This window comes from Orbicella franksi, chromosome 15, assembly GCF_964199315.1.
Source record: "Orbicella franksi chromosome 15, jaOrbFran1.1, whole genome shotgun sequence".
Classification (NCBI taxonomy): Eukaryota; Metazoa; Cnidaria; class Anthozoa; order Scleractinia; family Merulinidae; genus Orbicella; species Orbicella franksi.
This window is the reverse complement of record NC_138159.1, coordinates 13,569,353-13,593,043: the sequence shown is the minus strand read 5'-3', so window position 1 is coordinate 13,593,043 and position 23,691 is coordinate 13,569,353. Positions and strand designations below refer to the sequence as shown.

The 23,691-nt window shown below is 38.2% G+C and overlaps 4 protein-coding genes across 5 annotated transcripts in view; 3 read left to right on the top strand and 1 right to left on the bottom strand.

The window, feature by feature from the left end:
- The first annotated feature begins 812 nt into the window (after nucleotides 1-812).
- Nucleotides 813-2,213, top strand: LOC145470028 (GFP-like fluorescent chromoprotein cFP484). Of its 2 annotated transcripts, none has more exons than XR_014042412.1 (2): nucleotides 813-1,360; nucleotides 1,397-2,213. XR_014042412.1 is itself a non-coding variant. In XM_081453864.1 (2 exons), exons 1-2 carry the CDS (start codon nucleotides 1,221-1,223, stop codon nucleotides 1,850-1,852), a joined length of 219 nt encoding a protein of 72 aa, XP_081309990.1. In that variant the 5' UTR covers nucleotides 813-1,220; the 3' UTR covers nucleotides 1,853-2,213. The 2 variants fall into 2 exon arrangements, 1 of the variants encoding a protein (XP_081309990.1); XM_081453864.1 differs by having other exon boundaries at nucleotides 1,774-2,213.
- Nucleotides 2,214-8,616: 6,403 nt separating this feature from the next.
- LOC145469998 (GFP-like fluorescent chromoprotein cFP484) overlaps nucleotides 8,617-23,691 on the top strand; it is a 90,598-nt gene continuing 75,523 nt past the window's right edge. Inside the window, exon 1 of the mRNA XM_081453826.1 lies at nucleotides 8,617-10,344. The gene's annotated coding sequence lies outside the window, so the exon portion shown is untranslated. The remainder of the gene's footprint in view (nucleotides 10,345-23,691) is intronic.
- Nucleotides 10,327-13,896, top strand: LOC145469997 (GFP-like fluorescent chromoprotein cFP484). Its single transcript, XM_081453825.1, has 5 exons — nucleotides 10,327-10,545; nucleotides 10,643-10,743; nucleotides 11,859-12,077; nucleotides 12,860-13,084; nucleotides 13,487-13,896. The coding sequence occupies exons 1-5, from the start codon at nucleotides 10,543-10,545 to the stop codon at nucleotides 13,626-13,628; spliced, it is 690 nt and encodes a 229-aa protein (XP_081309951.1). The 5' UTR covers nucleotides 10,327-10,542; the 3' UTR covers nucleotides 13,629-13,896.
- The window catches only part of LOC145469996 (GFP-like fluorescent chromoprotein cFP484), a 3,454-nt gene continuing 1,175 nt past the window's right edge, over nucleotides 21,413-23,691 (bottom strand). The window contains exons 3-5 of the mRNA XM_081453824.1: nucleotides 23,235-23,453; nucleotides 22,235-22,459; nucleotides 21,413-21,832 (exon numbers count right to left, since the gene is read on the bottom strand). Of these exons, the coding sequence (XP_081309950.1) occupies nucleotides 21,691-21,832; nucleotides 22,235-22,459; nucleotides 23,235-23,453 (586 nt within the window). The 3' untranslated portion in view covers nucleotides 21,413-21,690. The remainder of the gene's footprint in view (nucleotides 21,833-22,234; nucleotides 22,460-23,234; nucleotides 23,454-23,691) is intronic.

The window sequence follows — 23,691 nt, the reverse complement described above, 5'->3', positions numbered from 1 at the left end:
CAAGGCTTTCACAAATTTACTCTTATCCTTACCTAGAAATCGATACCTAAAATGTACCTACCCGTCGCTCTATTTCACTTGTGACAAGAAAGGTTTTGTTTCGTTCTGTTAAATAATTATGCCAATTCATAGACTCTATTTGCTATGTATTTCTTAGCCATGCAACATTTACCTGAAAACAAAGTTTTGATTACTTGAATTGGGTTATATCAGATTGAAGAACACTCCCTCTGTGGTGTGACCAGACTGTGAGTATCTAACCTCTCCATTTCTAGTTTATACAGTGATTTCCACTCCAAAAAAAAAAAAATTCACTTTTTATTGCCACTAAACAAAATTGAATATCTTACTACGATAAGAGGTGGTTGCGTCGTCTTTTGTTTCAAAAGATATTCACTTGTTAAATTGGGGCTCAACCAAAGAACATTTCTACTGTCATTATCTTTCAGCACTATGTAACAGAGAAAAAACGTTCTGCATTGCATTTGAATAGTGCTTTTTCTCACGTCTTTGGTTTCTTGTTTGTTTTTTAGGGGAAAGCAGACTATGGACCTGGCGGTCATAGACGGCGGACCTCCGCCTTTTGCTTTCAATATCTTGACAGTAGTATTCGATTACGGCAACAGGGTATTCGCCAAATACCCAAAAGACATACCAGACTATTTCAAGCAGTCGTTTCCTAAGGGGTATTCCTGAGGGGTATTCCTGGGAAGGATGCATGACTTACGAAGACGGAGGCTTTTGCACCGCCACAAATGACATAAAGTAAGTAAGCTGATGCCTCCCGATAAAAATATTTAAAGAAACTTTTTCGTTCCAGTCAAGTCACTTTAGTTTAATTTCTTGGTATTTTGTTGTCATTTTTTTCCCTTTCGGTACACTTTTAACTTCCTTATTCCTTTCTCCTTTTATATGGACTGCAATGTTAAGTGTGAACCACAAGTTTAACGTATTTTTCCAAAATAGTTCTCTCTGCGTATAACAAAAAGGAAGAATGTAAAAGAAATCGCCCCTGGTTTCATTTGATATCATGCATTAATTTTATTGCCAGCTATATGCTTGTAAAGGTCAAAGTGTTCCTTTTATCTTTGTATGGGAACACTGACTATGCCTCATTTCTTTTAATTTTATCAGAATGAAGTAAGACGTCGACAAACGTGACTGTTTTTTTCTATGAAATTCGTTTTGATGGGGTGAACTTTCCCGCCAATGGTCCAGTTATGCAGAAGAAGACCGTGAAATGGGAGCCATCCACTGAGAAAATGTATGTGCGTGATGGAGTGCTGAAGGGTGATGTTAACACGGCTCTGTTACTTGAAGGAGGTGGCCATTACCGATGTGACTTCAAAACTACTTACAAGTAAGATTTTTTTTTTATTTACACTATGGGTTTAAGATATTGTTGACTCGTAATAGGGAATAAACGACGAAATTTCATCAACACATGAATAAGTTTTAGTGATCACTGTTAGAGAGGAATCAGTGACCGTAGCTCTGACTGCTGGATAATGAACAACTCATGTTGGGATTGGTGTTGACCACGACTTCAAAGCTATCTAAATCTCAAAGGCAAGATCCAATTATTTACCCAGGAAATAATCTTACCTTCAAGGAAATTAACTTGACTTTTGTCAGGATAGTCAACTTCGGAAACTGACAACAATAAGTGCGAAGAGTTTTCACTTTTGAAATAAAACGGTATTGTATTTGTTATATGCTGATCGATGCACCGAGCCTAATGTCACTAATTCGAGTTCATTTGCTCCTTTGCAGAGCTAAGAAGGTTGTCGAGTTGCCAGACTATCACTTTGTGGAGCATCGCATTGAGATTTTAAGCCACGACGAAGATTAGAACAAGGTTAAGCTATATGAGCATACCGAAGCTCATTCTGAGCTGCCAAGGCAGGCTAGGTAAAGGCTTAACGAAAAGCCAAGACGACAACAAACAGATGAAAAGTTCTTTGTTTGTTTGTTTTTTTACGCGGAATAAGTGTTTGATACTTTCAATTCAAGGATTTCGTTTGGGATTCGATAAGCACTAGCTTTAAAGTCAAATTTAGTTAAAGATAGCTTCCATCTTTTGTGGCATAACAGTTGTAGTAAAATACAAGTAAGAAAACAATGGTGAAAATAAGCTTGTTGTCGAAACCAGGTTTTGTAGAGTGTTCTTATCATAAAGTACTGGCTTGTGAAAGATTTTGAATTGTTTTCCTTCCCCTTTTTTCACCTTTTTCTTTGTTTTAAACGGACATCATGGCTCGGTTCTGAAACCTATGCTTACGAATATGATTTAATTGATTTTCCAGCTCCAGTAAATGCATTAATTGAAGAACTCCAGGAAATAAAGTTTTGATGTGTCCTTTATATATCTGACCGGATTCGCAAAAACATAGCCATAGAATTTGACTTGTCACTGATAATCTTGCCACAATTCTGTCCTTGAGCTAGCTTTCCACGAGGCTTATCGTAGCTCAAATAGCAGCAAATAACTCTCCTGTATGCCTTTTGAGGCCAGGAAGACTAAATTCACTGTCTTTTCGTTGAATCATGAATTGTACAATTTAATTAAGAGTGCTTTTAACATGAAATTGGAGTCTAAATCAACACGAACGTAAAGATATCAAAAGCGCGGCGGAGAGCCAATCTATTGCTTTCTAAAGGCCTGCATCGTCCTAAATGGACTGAACAAGAGCTTCCTACATCGAGAATCGATTGAAATTCAAACAAACTAGGCCATAGTTAGCAGTAAGCGAACACTCAACATGTTGTCGTTACGTCAATTATCGCCCGGAAACCACGCAAATAAATTTCTCCGCGCTAGCGAATCACAGACAGTTCTGATACTTAGCTAAGCCGAGAACGCCTAAAATTGATAAAACAAGGAAATTCTATTCACGATCAGCGCTTGAACTGATGTTCTTCTCTCTGCTCGTGGTCATGTTTTGCTCGCAAATAACAATGTCCCGGATGTACTTCAATTTTGTCGAGCGCGGAATGGCACATCCAGATTTCAACAGATTTTTTTCTAAGTCTTTAGCTACATCAAAGTTCAGAGCAAATGACGCCAACAGCAGTTAGAGATGTCTAGTCCATTGCACGTCTAAGCCCTAAATCGATGTGGCTAAAGAGTTTTGCTGTCTAAAGCACGCACAACATTATCGCCACAGGGCAAACGGCCTACCGTTAGGGGACTAAATGGGACCCGTACAGTTTACACATCTCCTCAGGCCCGCCTCACGTACGATAATGGACGACGCTTACTAGCAAATCCTGAGGCTTGGGCCTTCTTTGGACTTAATGATGTCTTCGGGCAGACTTCCTTTAGACAGCAAATACAGAGCGCTAATCGGTCGCTCCTTGTCAGAGTCACCGCGCGAACTGAATTCAGACAAGTGTAGCCTGGGCTAAACTTAACGCAAATTGAAAAGGTGGCCCAAGCTTGTAAAGGAGCGCCCGTTGTAAAAACATTAGTACAGATAGTACTCAGGTTACGTAAGAGTCCAAATAATTTATAAGGATTTGTATGCGAAAAACCGTAACATATTGGAGCCTAAAACTACGAAGGAGTATGAATAAAACTACACCTACTTCGCTTCAAGTGTGTGTCTCCTTGTTTCTCGTGAGGTTTCTAGGCACATAAGCCGTTATTGAAGATTATTACAGAAGTTATTGAATGATCCTGGACTTTGCTCCAATGTCAAAAAATTTAAAAAAAACACCGACCTTGCTTTCCAATCTTAGCTTGAAAAAAATGAGCACGACTGATAACAAACCTAGGATGTGACAACTAGTTTGATTTAAAACTACTGAGCCAGTTTGAGATTATGATTGACTGATTGACTGATTATGTCGCTGAAACAGACAGATCTTACATTACGACTGATAAGGCTTCGTTCGTACTTCGTAATATTATTTATTTTAAAAAAACTCTTTCAACACGACGCCGGTTTTTTTTTTTTTTTTTTTTTTTGTGGAGAGCAGGTGAAGGCGAGGTGCAATGCCAACACGTGCAAACCGACGAGAGGGACGCTCACATTGCCAAATGTCGGCCCAACACGAAGCCATGTGTTAAGGCCGTGGGGTTTTTGTCAGGCGAGATAATCCTTACAGCTTATCCTTGTGGGATGTTTCTCAGTCGTGCGTTGTAACTCCGTACCTCTTATAAACTGATGTGACCGAAAGCTATCGAGCTTAGAGTAATTTTGTTGATAAATAGTTTCACCATAGACCTACATGTACCCCTGCAGGCGGTATTTCGAATAGCTATAGCTACTTTTAATTGAGGGCTAAGGACATTCAACATTGCAGAAATACTTTTAGTGTTCAGTGTTCGCACTGTAAGATCTTGCAAGGGAGAATGAAATTATCCTTTTTCCTCTGGGCTATCCGATAAACTTACTAATTTTCACCAGCCATGTGAAAAGCAGTTTAGTCGTGAAAATAACCGCGTTTTGGAGGCCATGTTGTGACTCTCTCTAATTATACTAACTTTATTATTTGATAAAAATTTAATTCAAAAGTCACAATTGATAAAAGATACAATAAAAGGTTACATAATAAGAGATGGTAAGGCTACCTGGTGTTGAGCTGGCCGATTGACTTTCTTCTCTTACACGATAGAGCGGTTTTCAATTGAGTGTCGTAAAACCAAAACCAAAACAAATTACTTACCAATTAGACTACTCAGCTCATCTCAAACCGTGGTAAAACTAAAACCAAAGTAATTGTCTGATTACGTTCGACACTCAATTGAAAACCACCCTATTATGTAATAAACCGCTAACACGATTACACTTGCGAAAAATAGTTAGTTGCCATCCCAAGAGCTGACCATTTTAAAAGCACTTGGAGACGCGCTGACTTTTCAGGGGAGTCGAGGCAAGGACGTTACAGAAATGTTAGAAAAACTTGGTGTGTTCACTGGTTGTACTCAAGGTTACTCGATAAACTTTCTAGTGTGACTCTTTCTTATTATGAAGATTAACGCTAACGAAAAGAAGGATATAAGTTATATAAGTTATTGTAGAACCATATGAGGAAGTAGCAGATCCCATTAAAATAGTGCTCAATACACATATAGTGTAGAGCTGAGTATATGAGTAATAACGAAGAGGCAAGATTTGCTGTTACTCCGAGTTTCGTGCTTACGCACTCATCAGACAGTATTTAATTATAAGCATTCCTATCAACTAGATATATATACACGGTATTAAACAATAGGCTAATTGCTGGACTAGTTGCATTACAATAAGTGATAGTTATACTGGAAAACAATAGGTGTGAAGACAGAGATTACGGGGACGAGTATAAACTGCGTGGGTGCAGTACAATATAAAGAAAGTGTCAAGCGTTCTTCAAGTAGAATTTGTTCTCGTGCCGGCATTTAGAAATAAGTTCTGATCTTTTGTTTAGTAGATTGTCGTTGCTATGTTTGATAATCATTAGTTTTTCTGTGAGGCAGAGGTCGCATCGTTTGGAAATGTTGTTGTAGGGTCTTGCACGGCTAATAATTGACCATTTGATGTTGAAGTCTTGTTTTTTGTCGTGTAGTTGCCAGATGTATTTAGAAAGCTCGGTGCTGTTGATGTGTTTTCTGTGCTTAAATGTGGATTTGTGCTGCGAGAATCTCTGTTTGAATGTTCCTTCTGTCAGTCCAATGTAGTTCTTGGTTGTGTTGTTAGTTGTAACTTGTGCGTTGTAGATTACACTGGAAGTCAGGCATTTGTTGTCTAGCGGGCATTGGTCTTTTTTGCGGCAGTTGCATTGCTCTCCGGTGATTGCGTTGGCGTTGTTGTCGGCGTTTGTTATTTTCATGTTGTGTTTGTTGATTACTGTTTTCATGTTGTCCATGCAACTGTAGCTGACTTTGACGTTGTTTTTGTTGAAGAGGCTGTGGTATTTATGTTGGTTCGGAAAGTGCTTAGATATGAGCTTCAGGAATGTTCTACCGATGTTTGTCTTTACGTTTTTACTAAATGGAGGGTTGTACCATATAATGTTTCTTTGTCTGTTGCGTCGGGGGCGTGTTGGTTGATTGTCTTCGTTGTAAATTAGTGTTTCAGAGTATCCGCTGGCTTTCAAAGCAGTTTCGTAGATTGGTTTGGCCTTGTTGAATTCGTGTTCGTTGCATGAGTTGGCGGAAATACGGCGATTGATGGATGCTGGAAGTTGCTTTATTATGTTAGGTGGGTGGTTAGACTTTGTGTTGATGTACTGCGGCTCGTCGTTAGGCTTTCTGTAGGGGCAGTAGGTGCCTTTTGTAAGATCGAAGGTGACGTCCAGGTAGTTAACAATTTTCATGTTAGTCTGTATGGTAATGTTAAGTCCATATGTCTTGAAGCGTCTTGTTATGTCCTTCCTTGTACGGTCTGCTTGAGGTCCGGAGATGTTTTTGAAGATGGCAAGTCCGTCGTCTCTGTAAAGCCCGATGTTGTCTATCCCGTATATGTTACACAGGTCGTCGAGAATGAATAAGCCTACGAGCTCGCATACTTCGGCTCCGTCGAAGCTGCCCATAGTAACGTCAAAAGAACTGTTGTTTTTCTTGATCCAGGCGGTGTTACTGTCAAAGAGAAGGGATTTTCTTGAATGCATAATAATATCGATGTCGCGGTCCGTAATGGAAGTGAATTGTTTGGCGAAGTTGATTGCGTCTGTAAGAAGTTTCTCAGTAATGGAAGGGTAGAAGTTCTCAATGTCAAATACGGCGAAGGTATGTTGATCTTTGTGTTGTATAGAGGAGAACCAGTTGATGACGGATGATGAGTTTTTCCATTGGTTAAGGCCAGTCTTCTGTCTCACAGTCGTGTTAATGTTCGCGAGGATTTCTTTACTGATACGTCCAATCTCACTTTTTGCAGGGTTAATGAGTCTACATGTAGGTTTGTTCTGGAAGTTGTCTTTATGGTCTTTGAGTGTTATAAAAGCCTGTCGTTCAGCCATGCGTTCCGCGCGGTCGTCAATGTTCAGATTAGTAGCAATGACTTGAGCTTCTTTGTTAATAGCAGTAATCGTATTAGAATTTGCTTTCTTGTACGTCGATGTGATATTGTCCTTGAGAAGCTTGTCGTGCGAAGCTTTGTCTACTTCGTAGTAGTTGGTTGTTTTGTCAGCAGGTATGAATGTTTTTGTGGAGTTGTTTATTTTCCTAATGTCTTGTTGTAGATGGTCTTGGAAGTCATCTCGTATTTGCCTGAATTCAATGTTCTTGATCATTTCGTACACGTCAGTTTCAAAGTTGTTTAGGTCTTCGTTCTGAGGAGGGCATTTTCTTGATTTAAAACCAAAGTTGTTGTTGTCAATGTTGTCGTCGTCGTTGTTGTGGTCTGTGTTATTCTTATCTTTATTCTGTTCGAAGAAGAAGGCTTTCCAACGCATACGCTTGATTACACTTTCGGTCTTTTCGATGAGTTTCTTGAGGTAGGAGTTTCTTGGTGGGATAGGAATGTTCTTCATTGAATAGTTGAATCTTGTTTTCTCCATTGTGGATAACGGCGATCGGCGAAAAGTGCTCTACTGTTGTTAAGCAGGAGCGAATATAACCATATGAGGAAGTAGCAGATCCCATTAAAATAGTGCTCAATACACATATAGTGTAGAGCTGAGTATATGAGTAATAACGAAGAGGCAAGATTTGCTGTTAACCCTCCATTTAGTAAAAACGTAAAGACAAACATCGGTAGAACATTCCTGAAGCTCATATCTAAGCACTTTCCGAACCAACATAAATACCACAGCCTCTTCAACAAAAACAACGTCAAAGTCAGCTACAGTTGCATGGACAACATGAAAACAGTAATCAACAAACACAACATGAAAATAACAAACGCCGACAACAACGCCAACGCAATCACCGGAGAGCAATGCAACTGCCGCAAAAAAGACCAATGCCCGCTAGACAACAAATGCCTGACTTCCAGTGTAATCTACAACGCACAAGTTACAACTAACAACACAACCAAGAACTACATTGGACTGACAGAAGGAACATTCAAACAGAGATTCTCGCAGCACAAATCCACATTTAAGCACAGAAAACACATCAACAGCACCGAGCTTTCTAAATACATCTGGCAACTACACGACAAAAAACAAGACTTCAACATCAAATGGTCAATTATTAGCCGTGCAAGACCCTACAACAACATTTCCAAACGATGCGACCTCTGCCTCACAGAAAAACTAATGATTATCAAACATAGCAACGACAATCTACTAAACAAAAGATCAGAACTTATTTCTAAATGCCGGCACGAGAACAAATTCTACTTGAAGAACGCTTGACACTTTCTTTATATTGTACTGCACCCACGCAGTTTATACTCGTCCCCGTAATCTCTGTCTTCACACCTATTGTTTTCCAGTATAACTATCACTTATTGTAATGCAACTAGTCCAGCAATTAGCCTATTGTTTAATACCGTGTATATATATCTAGTTGATAGGAATGCTTATAATTAAATACTGTCTGATGAGTGCGTAAGCACGAAACTCGGAGTAACAGCAAATCTTGCCTCTTCGTTATTACTCATATAAGTTATTGTAGAGTATTACATAAGTTATTAAATACAACAACTTATAAGAAAGGATGTATCTCTGCTCCATTTTCAACTCTCGGTGTAAAAAAGACACTTATTAGACTGATTGATTAAAAAGCCAGGATGTAATGCCTAGTTTAATTTAAATCTGCTAAGCCAAATTAGACTGGTTGAGTGAGTGATTGCGTCGAAGAAACAGGCAGATCTTATATATAGTTGTGAAAATATGTCAACTCTTTGTTAACCGAAGCAATCATATGAAGGTTAACCCTAATGCTAGCGCCGGGAAATGAAAATCAAGATAACAGTATCTTTACTTGATGATAAGATGAGTTATGTAATTCCATATGAAAAAGTCCTTCTTTAAAGTTGCAGACAACTCTCCTGTACTTTTTGCATTCGCCGTTAATTCTAACGACTCACTTAAGGTAAAGTCTGCATACGAGCCAAGTGGCCCATCAGGCCGGAGCTTATCCCGGTTTGCAGAAATTGATAAACACGAACTTAAACTTACATAAACCGATTATACAACAATACGAAAAACGCCAAAAAAAAAAAAAAATAGAAAGGAAAATACGAGATCACTTACAAGATCTCTACGGCACTCCGGAACTGACAATGACTGAATACAGCTAGAAAACTACGACGCTTTAAAACGGAATTTTGAAGCAAAAGAATAGACTTGGCGAGGTTACGTGATAAACAATAGAAGATTACCTAACACGACGTGAAAAAACTAATTTACATTTAAAACCGCACGAAAAAGTACGCAAAAATTAGCCTATAACAACAAAGACAAAAATAAAAAAGAAAAGACGCCCAAAAACGGAAAAATTTAACTCTTGTGGCTACAAAAGTAATTCCACTAATGTTTGCATCATTACACTTGTTAGTCGATACCCCAAGGTGATTTTCATATCTCAAACTCATTAATTATTGATGTCGTTGTTACCCAACCAAAACGCCTCATTCTGGTCAGGTGGATGAGTTTAGAAACCCAATAAAAAAAACGAGTTGAAAACCGCAAGTGCTTGGAAACGATTTCAAACCCGTGTGTAAAATGGTTCTCAATCCGCATATTCATAGAGCAAGACCATCACATGAAGATGAACAACTTTATTTAATCACACAGAGTTACAATACACTTTAAAGCAAGCTTATTTACTGCTGACATTGAATGTAACGGTACAGTTGTTAAAGTCCCCAAAACAGAAAGAGCTATTCTTTTCTAAATTAAATTCTCCCTCATTGATTGCGACCTTGTCTTTTGGTTCGGTCTCAACCTTGCTTATACACTTCGGCCCTAAAGTGGCACTCACATGGGAAACAACTTTCTCCTCCGGTTTTTATATTGGGTAGACTTTGGAATAGCGCTGGCCACACAAGTTTCCTCTTCTTCAGCTAGTTTAGGAGGTCTAAATCTGTACTCTGCCATCTGCATTGCGAAGCAACGTGCTCGCTCAGAAGTCACAGACAGTTAGGTAACAACGTGGCATTGAATGCAAATGAAATAACACCACAGACCAGCAAGCAGCAATTAGGTGACAGGTTCACATTCCACTTCTCAAATAAAACATATTTAATGTCAGAAAACTTATTGTAATGATAATTTCTGCAAATTTTCTTTGTTGAAGAAATAATTTCAAAAACTCGTGCTTCGGGTTTCAACAGGTTTCCAAACGCTCGAAAACAATAAAACCAAATGTTTTCTCGCCTTTGGAAACCGGTGAACAAACCCGAAGCACGAGTTTTTGAAATAGTACGTGAACAACGAAAACGTGTGGCTTGGTATGATAGACATCAAAGGGTTGCTGTTTGTTACAATGGGTTGTTGTTTGTTACATTAGGGTTCCTAGCTTATAATTGATTCAATTTTGGGTGTGACATTCAGGTTTAAAGCAGCATCCTCAGTGCTGAGGTCTCATTCACCCTGGTGATTTGGAAGAGAGCAGATCGAAAACAACAAGAGCTGTATTAGGCTAAAATCTTACTTGCGTCTACCATCATGGTAAGTGTTGCACGTTTCATTTTGACTGATGAATTTACTCTACTGCTTATTCTGAACTGGTGACTGATGTCAGACTGATTCCAATCTCTTTCCGCAGAGTGTGATTAAACCAGAAATGAAAATCAAGCTGCGTATGGACGGTGCTGTAAACGGGCACAAGTTCGTCATTACAGGGGAAGGAAGTGGCCAGCCCTTCGAGTAAGTAAAAGTTTGCAAATGTTTAATCATTGTGATCAGTTTTACGGCACCCTTGCTTCGAGCATTGCTTAGTTTTTTTTCCATTGAACATATGTAATATCGAGAATACGTCTAAAGCCGTATTTTAATCAGGATATCGCAGCAGATACAGGGTTTATCTCTCTTTCCTTCGATTTTACGACCCTTGAGGTTACCGTAGCCCTTTTTAAGAGTTGTCTTACGTCCAAGCAATGTTGCGCGTCCAGTTTAAACTGTAGACACCTAAGCCCCTGGTGGGATCAGACTGTTAAGTGTCTAGTTATTTAATCTTTCCATACCTAGTTTATCAGGTAATTCCCGCCTTGTTCTGAGTTGTTTTCTTTTCTCCTGTTTCTCTTTCTTTGCCACATAGTAAAGTTGGTCGTCGCGTCATTTGTGTCAAAGTATGCACCGTAAAAGTGCGCACTATTCAAAAGAATGAGCAACCAATTAACTCGGTCAAAGGGAACTTCCTGTAATGTTTGCGTATAGATAATAGAGGGAATGATAATGAAACCTGGCAAAGTTCTTTCTTTTATGTTTTTGTCAACTATTTTGGGGGGTTGACCCCGCACAAAACCTGGCAGTATACAAAAGGCGGTTATATGTGCTCACACAACTAACCAAGAGAAGCATTGCGATTGTAGTGTACACAATCAATGAGCATTAAACCAAAGATGGGCAGGGTCAAGGACCTTCCAACATAAATCTTAGCCAGTTTGTTTGTTTCCTTGATGTTTACCGACCTACCTAACCATTTCCCTCTATTCAAGTTTCTATAGTTTGGTGGTGTAAAAGAAAGCCACCAAATAATTACCAGGAAAGTAATAATCGTACGGTTCTGAAACTTTGAGGTCAGACCGTCATAGTCAAAAGTAAATATTCACTTGTTTAATAAGGGCTTTATATAGTAACAGAACGCTGTTGATGAGAATTTTAGAACTATTCTTCGATTGTCATCAATGAACCAAAGTAGAGAAGTCTATCTGGCGTCATTATCCAAGGACTTTTGTAACAGAGAAACAAACAAAAAAATCTGCGCTGCATGTGAACAGTTCCTTTTTTTTTACGTTTTTGGTTTCTTGCTTGTGTTTTAGGGGAAAACAGACTATCACCCTGACAGTCGTAGACGGCAGACCTTTGCCTTTCGCTTTTGATATCTTGACAACAGCATTCGATTACGGCAACAGAGTATTCGCCAAATACCCAAAAGACATCCCAGACTATTTCAAGCAGTCGTTTCCTGAGGGGTTTTCTTGGGAACGAAGCATGACTTACGAAGACGGGGCCATTTGCATCGCCACAAATGACATAAAGTAAGTAAGATGTAGAGCTGATGGCTCTCGCTAAGAAGATTTAAAGGAAATTTATAGGAACCAGCACAAAAAATTATTACGTGATACTTCCGTCGGAGAATTGCCATGCAAATTGTTATCCCAAGTTAGAGTATTCTGAAATTCTATCTACAAATCTTCGGAGCGATTGCGGTTTAGTTCAGCTTCACATTCCCTGTAGAATGAGTATGCTTCATCAATTAATTATTGCAAGATCGTGGAAACAGTCTTCCAGAGTTTAGAATCTGAAGAAGTTTGCACGATAAATGTGCAATAGATCTAAACAACTTATATGATAAAATCGCAAATAAAAAGTCATTTCATCGACATACTACGGAAATTCTTCACTACTCTTCACTATCTAGTCCTCTTCTCTTCAGTTCAAAACTGGCGCCAATATCCTTGTTTGACGTCACTAGCGCCAGTCGCCGTTGCCTTCGGTCGTGTGCTTAGTAATCCCGACTTAATAAATTCATAACAAAAAACGCGGTTTTAACCAACAACACAACTGGTTGTGGCAATTTGTTCTATGCAATATAAAATTTAATCCCGCTAAAAATATATTTTGGGGTTATATAAACTTTAAGGCATTTTTCCAAAATAGTTCTCTCTGTGTATCATAAAAGGGAAGAAGAAAAAATTCGCCACTGGTTTTATCTGATATCATCTATTAAATTACATTGCTAACTATGTCCGTAAATGACGAAGTCTTCCTTTTATCTTTGCATGGTAACACTGACTATCTTTTATTTCTTTTTTATCAGAATGAAGAAAGACGTCGACAACTGTGACTGTTTTTTCTATGAAATTCGATTTGATGGGGTGAACTTTCCTGCCAATAGTCCAGTTATGCAGAAGAAGACCGTGAAATGGGAGCCATGCACTGAGGAAATGTATGTGCGTGATGGAGTGCTGAAGGGTGATGTTAACATGGCTCTGTTGCTTGAAGGAGGTGGCCATTACCGATGTGACTTAAAAACTACTTTCAAGTAAGTTTTTCTTTTTTATTATGCGTTTGAGATGTTGATGACTTGCAATAAGGAGACATGAATAAGTTCATCAAGACATGAATAAGTTTTAGTGGTCACTGTTACAGTGAAATCAGTGACCTTAGCTGCGACTTCTAGATTAGAGATGCCCCATGTGGGGTTGGTGTTGAACACTCCAAAAATATTCTGAACCGCAAACACAAGATCACAAGTTAGTTATCCAGTGAACAACCTTACCTAGAAGGGAATATGTATCTTTTGTCAGGATAGTAAAGTTCGGAAGGTGGCAACGATCAGGCTACAGTAGTAGTTTGCACTTTTAAAACAGTATTGTATTTGTTATATGCTGATACACTCAACCCAGTGTCACTAATTCGAGTTCCTTTGCTTCTTTGCATGCAGAGCTAAGAAGGTTGTCCAGATGCCAGACTATCACTTTGTCAATCACCGACTTGAGATAACATGGCATGACAAGGATTACGACAAGGTTAAGCTGGATGAGCATGCAGAAGCTCATTCTGGGCTGCCAAGGCAGACCAAGTAAAGGCTTAACGAAAAGCCAAGACGACAAAGAGTACAAGAAAGTATATATATATAATTTCAATTCAAAGGCATTTCACTCGGAATTAGTATTTGATACGTTCAATTCAAGAATTTATTTTGGGATTTGCTAAGCACTAGCTTCATTGTTAAATTAAGTTAAAGACGGTTTAACACTTTTTCCGTATTACAACATAGACAAAGACGTCTTAAACCCAGTAGTGGTCAAGTACAAGTAAGAAAACTGTGGTGAGAATAAACTTGTAGTCGAAGCCAGGTTTTGCAGAGTTTCTTCTCATAGAGTAGTGGTTTTGGAAAGATTTTGAATTTTTCCGTCCCCTTCATCGCACCTTAAATTTTTTTGGTTTAAAACGGTAAAGTACAACAGGAATCACACACTCTTTCCTTTCTTTCTTTCCTTTTTAAACTTGGAAAATATGATTTTCCCGAGTTGTAGTGGTGAAGCGATTTCACTCCATCACTCCTTCTTCACTGGGTCACTTCCTGTTAGACATTTTAAACCTCGGGAGGGGGGGGGGGGGGGGAGGAGGAACTCAAATACGAAAAGGTCAGGGTTGTTCGTCGGAAAATTTGAATTTTACTCCGAAAGGAGACTAATATGGGAGTTGCTCGAGCCTATTAGACCCCTAAAAGATAGCACTTAAAACGGAATAGGTTCGATTTGCCAATGCAAATTTGTGGTCCTTATCAACAATCTAATGTCATGGCCCTCTGAAATTAAGTTAAAAACTTCTTTAGTGGTATAACGGAGACGAGACAAGAAGTTGGATACTGATCCGGTCGAAAATCGAAACTGAGTACTTTCTGTTGGGAAATACTACTTGCTCAGTTTTTGATAATCACACTGCCGCAAAAGACGTAGTGAAAATTGGTTATTAACAGGCATTAACAACCTGCTTAGAATTTCGGACGATTTTAATATCAATAAAAAGTATCCGAAAATAAAACCTTTCGAAATTTTAAAGCGTCCGAAATTTTAAGTCTTTAAAATAATTACAGTATAGTATAAAACTTTAAAGTAGCACGAAAGATCTTAGTTTTCATCATGGGCAGGAAGCAAACTCTATTTTAGACACTGCTTGAGATTTATAACGGCTTGATAGAATTTTGGTTATTTTCTGATCGGTTTATCTCTAAAACCTTTGCTCGTCGACTCCGCTAAACAAAAGAAGCGAAGGCTATTAAACCGGCAGATGTGTTTTGTTGGCAGAAAATGCTAATATCGGCTTTTTGGTGTCGAATGTTTCCATTTTCGGAAATATTTGCTCAACGAGAAACTTCGCAGACACATACTGCAACTGATTAACTGAAGATTTGATTCTCTTGTGTATATTTAAAAAGGTTGACTACGGAGCGTTTTAGGCTAAAGAATTAATTAGACATGCATGCAAGCCAAGTGGCCAATCGGTCAGCCCTTATCTCCGGTTTGCGAAGCATGAATCGACTAGGAGCTAGTCCATCACAGGATTATCCCCAGCATTAATTCGCCGCTCCCACCAGGGTGTAGAGAGGAACTGCGAGAGTAAAGTGTCTTGTCCAAGAACACAGCACGATGTCCCCGGCCAGGGCTCCTCGATCCGGCGTCGAGCCCACTAATCATGAGCGATGTTAATTGAGTGTACTTTTAATATCAGAGAAAAATTGTTGGGTATTTAGGGAACATTGCGAGTATCATTCCAGTCTGGATAGACCAGAAAGAAATCTCAAATTGGACCGTGAAGTTCACAACATATATAATGAGTGGAATCCCAAGTTTTGGATCCTCCAAGGGAAATAAAAAAAATGGTTTGAAAAATCGGTTAGCTTGAGAAAGAAAAAAAAAGTAGAGAAGGGTAAACATTGCACAGGTCGTAATAAAAATTCATGACCCAAAAAATGTCGCAACGAACGACAAATCGTAAAATTTGAAGTTGTGCTCAGCAATGTGCATCTTGCTGCAGTTCAAGGAAAATATAATATTCCTTGTTGGGGACATTCAAACGACAATTTTCTATCAATCAATATAAACTTGCATTCCTTGCATCACTGGCTGTCTGAAAAAACAACACACACTCATATCCACGTTTTATTTTTTATTTATTTTATTTTATTTTTTTTGTTTTTACCCAAAGACAATTCTCGAAGCAATAGATGTCCAACAGTAGCGATTAAATGTAGACATGATGATAAATGTGAATGCAGCCATAACACTACTGGAGAAAAGGCCTAAAAAAATTGTCAAAAAAAAAATTAGGTCTTTTTTCCAGTGGTGTTATGGCTGCATACGCACCGGTAACGCAAAAGTTATGGAATTGAATCCCGTTCAAAGCTGAAATTTTTTTCAGGTCTTTTTTCCAGTAGTGTAATGGTTGCATTCGCATCTATCATCATGTTTACACAATTCTCAAAGATAATAGTTTTCTGAGCTTTTGCTAACCAGCACTGCCACAAAAGACACGAAGATAGACTATCCTTAGAAACATTTCTAATATTGTGGTTAACAGAAGCGAGCAGGAAGTCACAACCTTTATCACGTTCCGATGGTCCCGACGAATAAAAATGAGAGGATCGATAAAAGACGGTACTGGCTTAATACACACTTTCATACAACTCGGTCTTGCAATAACCTGAGTAAGACTTTGGTAGGGAATGAGAAAGGAAAAATTCCAGGAAATCTAATTTTGTTTTCACAGATCGAAATGCTTCGAATATAAGAATTAATTTGATCAAGTCCAAAAAAGATTTGTAGGTTAAGTAAACATTAAAGAAAAGAAGGCTGGGGTGAGTGACTTGCTGACTGACCGAGTGACATATTTCCATTTTAAATCTTCCACCATTCACCATGCACGTTACAGTTTTAAACACAGACAAGAAGTGAAAAGCATGGGAACGAAAACAGATGAATTATTAATTATACTTACTGCAATCCTCACAAGCCACTACTCTATGATAAGATAAATCCACAGAACTCTGCTCCGACAACAGTTTAATTTTATTCTCGTGTTAAAGGATGCCGCCCGTGTAGAGCGCCTTTTGCGGGAACTAGCCCAGTGAGCGAGGTACTCCTTGTCGTATAACAGCCAAAACAAGCCCAATTGCAAGATGTATACTATCTAATATCTTACTTTCGATTCCTGACCCTTTTCCTTCTTCTCTGGATTACTCTTCTCAAAACGTTCTTCTCTCTTATTTACTGACCCTATGCCTCCTTTTGAAAATCCTCCTCTCAAAATTGCTGATTATATGTATTTCCCAACGCTTAACCGAATTAAATGCATATACACTGCTAATCTTTCCTTAACAGCTATAAGCTCAAAATATTGCTAGCACATATTCATCACGCTATTTTAGTCATTAAAATTATTTTTCACTTATGTTCAACTTCTACCTAAAATCATTCAATACAGCTTTCTTTGGTAAGTAATAACACTAAATGTTACTAAGAACTATTTAACGCAGAGATCAAATAAACAGATCACGAGTCAATTTTCAACTGTACTATGATACTGTAAACAAGAGGCACACACAAATTGAGATAAATATCCTGAACTAAAAATGGATTGATATATCACATCACTACTTTATTCCCTGGAGTTCTTCAAGTAATGCATTTACTGGAAGTTGGAAAATCAACTAAAGAATATTCGTAATAACGGGTTTCAGAACCGAGTCATGATGGCCCAAAATGGACGGGGCAAAATTCGTCAAATCCATTATCGGTAATTACAGATCACGTAGAGAATCACACAACTTCATAAGCACTTTTTAAATCTTGAACCATTCTTGTTGTATTTTACTGTTTAAAACAAAGAAAAAGGTGAGAAGGAGCTTAAGGGGAAGCAAAGCAATTCAAAATCTTCTTCTGCATAACTGGACTATTGACAGGAAAGTTCACCCCATCAAATCGGATTTCATAGAAAACACACTCACGGTTGTCGACGTCTTTCTTCATTCTAATAAAAAAGAAACAAAACATAGTCTGTGTTACCATGCAAAGATAAAAGGAACACTTTGTCATTTACACGCATAGTTGGTTATATAATTTAACAGATGATACCAGATCAAACCAGCGGCGATTTTTCCCTTTTATGATACACAGAGATAACCATTTTCGAAAAATACCTGAAAGTGCATGTAACCCCAAAATCTTTATCATAAAGTACTGGCATCGAAAGATTTTGAATTGCTTTGCTTCCCCTTAAGCTCCTTCTCACCTTTTTCTTTGTTTTAAACAGTAAAATACAACAAGAATGGTTCAAGATTTAAAAAGTGCTTATGAAGTTGTGTGATTCTCTACGTGATCTGTAATTACCGATAATGGATTTGACGAATTTTGCCCCGTCCATTTTGGGCCATCATGACTCGGTTCTGAAACCCGTTATTACGAATATTCTTTAGTTGATTTTCCAACTTCCAGTAAATGCATTACTTGAAGAACTCCAGGGAATAAAGTAGTGATGTGATATATCAATCCATTTTTAGTTCAGGATATTTATCTCAATTTGTGTGTGCCTCTTGTTTACAGTATCATAGTACAGTTGAAAATTGACTCGTGATCTGTTTATTTGATCTCTGCGTTAAATAGTTCTTAGTAACATTTAGTGTTATTACTTACCAAAGAAAGCTGTATTGAATGATTTTAGGTAGAAGTTGAACATAAGTGAAAAATAATTTTAATGACTAAAATAGCGTGATGAATATGTGCTAGCAATATTTTGAGCTTATAGCTGTTAAGGAAAGATTAGCAGTGTATATGCATTTAATTCGGTTAAGCGTCGGAAAATACATATAATCAGCAATTTTGAGAGGCGGATTTTCAAAAAGAGGCATAGGGTCAGTGAATAACAGAGAAGAACTTTTTGAGAAGAGTAATCCAGAGAAGAAGGAAAAGGGTCAGGAATCGAAAGTAAGATATTAGATAGTATACATCTTGCAATTGGACGTGTTTTGGCTGTTATACGACAAGGAGTACCTCGCTCACTGGGCTAGTTCCCGCAAAAGGCGCTCTACACGGGCGGCATCCTTTAACATGAGAATAAAATTAAACTGTTGTCGGAGCAAAGTTCTGTGGATTTATCTTATCATAGATTAGTGGCTTGTAAGGATTGCAGTAAGTGTAAGTAATAATTCATCTGTTTTCGTTCCCATGCTTTTCACTTCCTGTTTGTGTTTAAAACTGTAACGTGCATGGTGAATGGTGGAAGATTTAAAATGGAAACATGTCACACGGTCAGTCAGCAAGTCACTCACCCCAGCCTTCTTTTCTTTAATGTTTACTTAACCTACAAATCTTTTTTGGACCTGATCAAATTAATTCTTATATTCGAAGCATTTCGATCTTTGAAAACAAAATTAGATTTCCTGGAATTTTTCCTTTCTCATTCCCTACCAAAGTCTTACTCAGGTTATTGCAAGACCGAGTTGTATGAAAGTGTATATCATGGCAGCACCGTCTTTTATCCTCTCATTTTTATTTGTTGGGACCATCGGAACGTGATAAAAGTTGTGGCTTCCTGCTCGCTTCTGTTAACCACAATATTAGAAATGTTTCTAAGGATCGTCTGTCTTCGTGTCTTTTGTGGCACTGCTGGTTAGCAAAAGCTCAGAAAACTGTTATCTTTGAGAATTGTGTGGACATGATGATAGATGCGAATGTAACCATTACACTACTGGAAAAAAGACCTGAAAAAATTTTCAGCTCTGAACGGGATTCAACTCCATGACTTTTGCGTTACCGGTGCGTATGCAGCCATAACACCACTGAAAAAAAGACCTGAATTTTTTTTTTTTTGACAATTTTTTTTAGGCCTTTTCTCCAGTAGTGTTATGGCTGCATTCACATTTATCATCATGTCTACATTTAATCGCTACTGTTGGACATCTATTGCTTCGAGAATTGTCTTTGGGTAAAAACAAAAAATAAAAAAATAAAAAAAATAAAAAAATAAAACGTGGATATGAGTGTGTGTTGTTTTTTCAGACAGCCAGTGATGCAAGAGAATGCAAGTTTATATTGATTGATAGAAAATTGTCGTTTGAATGTCCCCAACAAGGAATATTATATTTTCCTTGAACTGCAGCAAGATACACATTGTTGAGCACAACTTCAAATTTTACGATTTGTCGTTCGTTGCGACATTTTTTGGGTCATGAATTTTTATTACGACCTGTGCAATGTTTACCCTTCTCTACTTTTTTTGTCTTTCTCAAGCTAACCGATATTTCAAACCATTTTTTTTATTTCCCTTGGAGGATCCAAAACTTGGAATTCCACTCATTATATATTTTGTGAACTTCACAGGCCAATTTGAGATATCTCTCTGGTCTATCCAGACTGGAATGATACTCGCAATGTTCCCCAAATACCCAACAATTTTCCTCTAATATTAAAAGTACACTCAATTAACATCGCTCATGATTAGTGGGCTCGACGCCGGATCGAGGAGCCCTGGCCGGGGACATCGTGCTGTGTTCTTGGACAAGACACTTTACTCTCGCAGTTCCTCTCTACACCCCGATGGGAGCGGCGAATTAATGCTGGGGGTAATCCTGTGATGGACTAGCATCCCATCCAGGGGGGAGTAAAATTACTCCTAGTCGATTCCTGCTGCGGAAACCGGAGATAAGCGCTGGCCGATGGGCCACTTGGCTTGTATGCATGTCTAATTAATTCTTTAGCCTAAAACGCTCCGTAGTCAACTTTTTTAAATATACACAAGACAACCAAATCTTCAGTTAATCGATTGCAGTATGTGTCTGCGAAGTTTTCTCGGTGAGCAAATATTTCCGAAAATGGAAACATTCGACAACAGAAAGCCGATATTAGCATTTTCTGCCAACAAAACACATCTGCCGGTTTAATAGCCTTCGCTTCTTTTGTTTGGCGGAGTCGAAGAGCAAAGGTTTTAGAGATAAACCGATCAGAAAATAACCAAAATTCTATCAAGCCGTTATAAATCTCAAGCAGTGTCTAAAATCAGTAGAGTTTGCTTCATGCCCATAATGGAAACTAAGACCTTTGGTGCTACCTTAAAGTTTTATACTATACTGTAATTATTTCAAAGACTTAAAATTTCGGACGCTTTAAAATTTCGAAAGATTTTATTTTCGGACACTTTTTATTGATATTAAAATCGTCCGAAATTCTAAGCAGGTTGTTAATGCCTGTTAATAACCAATTTTCACTACGTCTTTTGCGGCAGTGTGATTATCAAAACTGAGCCAGTAGTATTTCCCAACAGAAAGTGCTCAGTTTCGATTTTCGATCGGATCAGTATCCAACTTCTTGTCTCGTCTCCGTTATACCACTGATGAAGTTTTTAACTTAATTTCAGAGGGCCATGACATTAGATTGTTGATAAGCACCACAAATTTGCATTGGCAAATCGAACCTATTCCGTTTTAAGTACTATCTTTTAGGGGTCTAATAGGCTCGAGCAACTCCCATATTAGTCTCCTTTCGGAGTAAAATTCAAATTTTCCGACGAACAACCCTGACCTTTTCATATTCGAGTTCCTCACCCCCACCCCCCGGCGAGGTTTCAAATGCCTAACAGGAAGTGACCCAGTGAAGAAGGAGTGATGGAGTGAAATCGCTTCACCACTACAACTTAGGAAAATAATATTTTCCAAGTTTAAAAAGGAAAGAAAGAAAGGAATGAGTGCGTGATTCCTGTTGTACTTTACCGTTTTAAACCAAAAAAATTTAAGGTGCGACGAAGGGGACGGAAAAATTCAAAATCTTTCCAAAACCACTACTCTATGAGAAGAAACTCTGCAAAACCTGGCTTCGACTACAAGTTTATTCTCACCACAGTTTTCTTACTTGTACTTGACCACTACTGGGTTTAAGACGTCTTTGTCTATGTTGTAATACGGAAAAAATGTTAAACCGTCTTTAACTTAATTTAACAATGAAGCTAGTGCTTAGCAAATCCCAAAATAAATTCTTGAATCGAAAGTATCAAATACTAATTCCGAGTGAAATGCCTTTCAATTGAAATATATATATATATATATATATTACTTTCTTGTACTCTTTGTCGTCTTGGCTTTTCGTTAAGCCTTTACTTGGTCTGCCTTGGCAGCCCAGAATGAGCTTCTGCATGCTCATCCAGCTTAACATTGTTGAAATCCTTGTCATGCCATGTTATCTCAAGTCGGTGATTGACAAAGTGATAGTCTGGCATCTGGACAACCTTCTTAGCTCTGCATGCAAAGAAGCAAAGGAAGTCGAATTAGTGACACTGGGTTGAGTGTATCAGCATATAACAAATACAATACTGTTTCAAAAGTGCAAACTACTACTGTAGCCTGATCGTTGCCACCTTCCGAATTTTACTATCCTGACAAAAAATAAATATTCCCTCCTGGGTAAGGTTGTTCACTGGATAACTAACTTGTGATCTTGTGTTTGCGGTTCAGATATTTTTGGAGTGTTCAACACCAATCCCCACATGGGGCATCTCTAATCTAGAAGTCGCAGCTAAGGTCACTGATTTCACTGTAACAGTGACCACTAAAACTTATTCATGTCTTGATGAAATTATTCATGTCTCCTTATTGTAAGTCATCAACATCTTAAACGCATAATAAAAAAGAAAAACTTACTTGAAAGTAGTTTTTAAGTCACATCGGTAATGGCCACCTCCTTCAAGCAACAGAGCCATGTTAACATCACCCTTCAGCACTCCATCACGCACATACATTTCCTCAGTGCATGGCTCCCATTTCACGGTCTTCTTCTGCATAACTGGACTATTGGCAGGAAAGTTCACCCCATCAAATCGAATTTCATAGAAAAAACAGTCACAGTTGTCGACGTCTTTCTTCATTCTGATAAAAAAGAAATAAAAGATAGTCAGTGTTACCATGCAAAGATAAAAAGAAGACTTCGTCATTTACAGACATATTTAGCAATGTAATTTAATAGATGACACCAGATAAAACCAGTGGCGAATTTTTTCTTCTTCCCTTTTATGATACACAGAGAGAACTATTTTGGAAAAATGCCTTAAAGTTTATATAACTCCAAAATATATTTTTAGCGGGATTAAATCTTATATTGCATAGAACAAATTGCCACAACCAGTTGTGTTGTTGGTTAAAACCGCGGGTTTTTTTTTATGAATTTATTAAGTCGGGATTACTAAGCACACGGAGACTGGCGCTATTGACGTCAAACAAGGATATTGGCGCCAGCTTTGAACTGAAGAGAAGAGGAGTAGATAGTGAAGAGTAGTGAAGAATTTCCGTAGTATGTCAATGAAATGACCTTTTATTGGCGATTTTATCATATAAGTTGTTTAGATCTATTGCACATTTATCGTGCAAACTTCTTCAGATTCTAAACTCTGGAAGACTGTTTCCACGAGCCTGTAATAATTAATTGATGAAGCATACTCATTCCACAGGGACTGTAAAGCTGAACTAAATAAACCGCAATCGCTCCGAAGATTTGTAGATAGAATTTCAGAATACTCTGACTTGGGATAACAATTTGCATGGCAATTCTCCGACGGAAGTATCACGTAATAATTTTTTGTGCTGGTTCCTATAAATTTCCTATAAATCTTCTTAGCGAGAGCCATCAGCTCTACATCTTACTTACTTTATGTCATTTGTGGCGATGCAAATGGCCCCGTCTTCGTAAGTCATGCTTCGTTCCCAAGAAAACCCCTCAGGAAACGACTGCTTGAAATAGTCTGGGATGTCTTTTGGGTATTTGGCGAATACTCTGTTGCCGTAATCGAATGCTGTTGTCAAGATATCAAAAGCGAAAGGCAGAGGTCCGCCATCTACGACTGTCAGGGTGATAGTCTGTTTTCCCCTAAAACACAAACAAGAAACCAAAAAACGTAAAAAAAAAAAACTGTTCATATGCAGCGCAGATTTTTTTGTTTGTTTCTCTGTTACAACGTCCTTGGATAATGACGCCAGATAGACTTCGCTACTTTGGTTCATTGATGACAATCGAAGAATAGTTCTGAAATTCTCATCAACAGCATTCTGTTACTATATAAAGCCCTTATTAAACAAGTGAATATTTGCTTTTGACTATGACAGTC

Coding starts and splice junctions, on each gene's coding strand:
- LOC145469997 (XM_081453825.1), top strand. Junction 10,744..11,858: donor GGAAGTGGCCAGCCCTTCGA/GTAAGTAAAAGT, acceptor CTTGTGTTTTAG/GGGAAAACAGACTATCACCC. Junction 13,085..13,486: donor GACTTAAAAACTACTTTCAA/GTAAGTTTTTCT, acceptor CTTTGCATGCAG/AGCTAAGAAGGTTGTCCAGA.
- LOC145470028 (XM_081453864.1), top strand. CDS start 1,221: ATGCAGAAGAAGACCGTGAAATGGGAGCCATCCACTGAGAAAATGTAT. Junction 1,361..1,773: donor GACTTCAAAACTACTTACAA/GTAAGATTTTTT, acceptor GCTCCTTTGCAG/AGCTAAGAAGGTTGTCGAGT.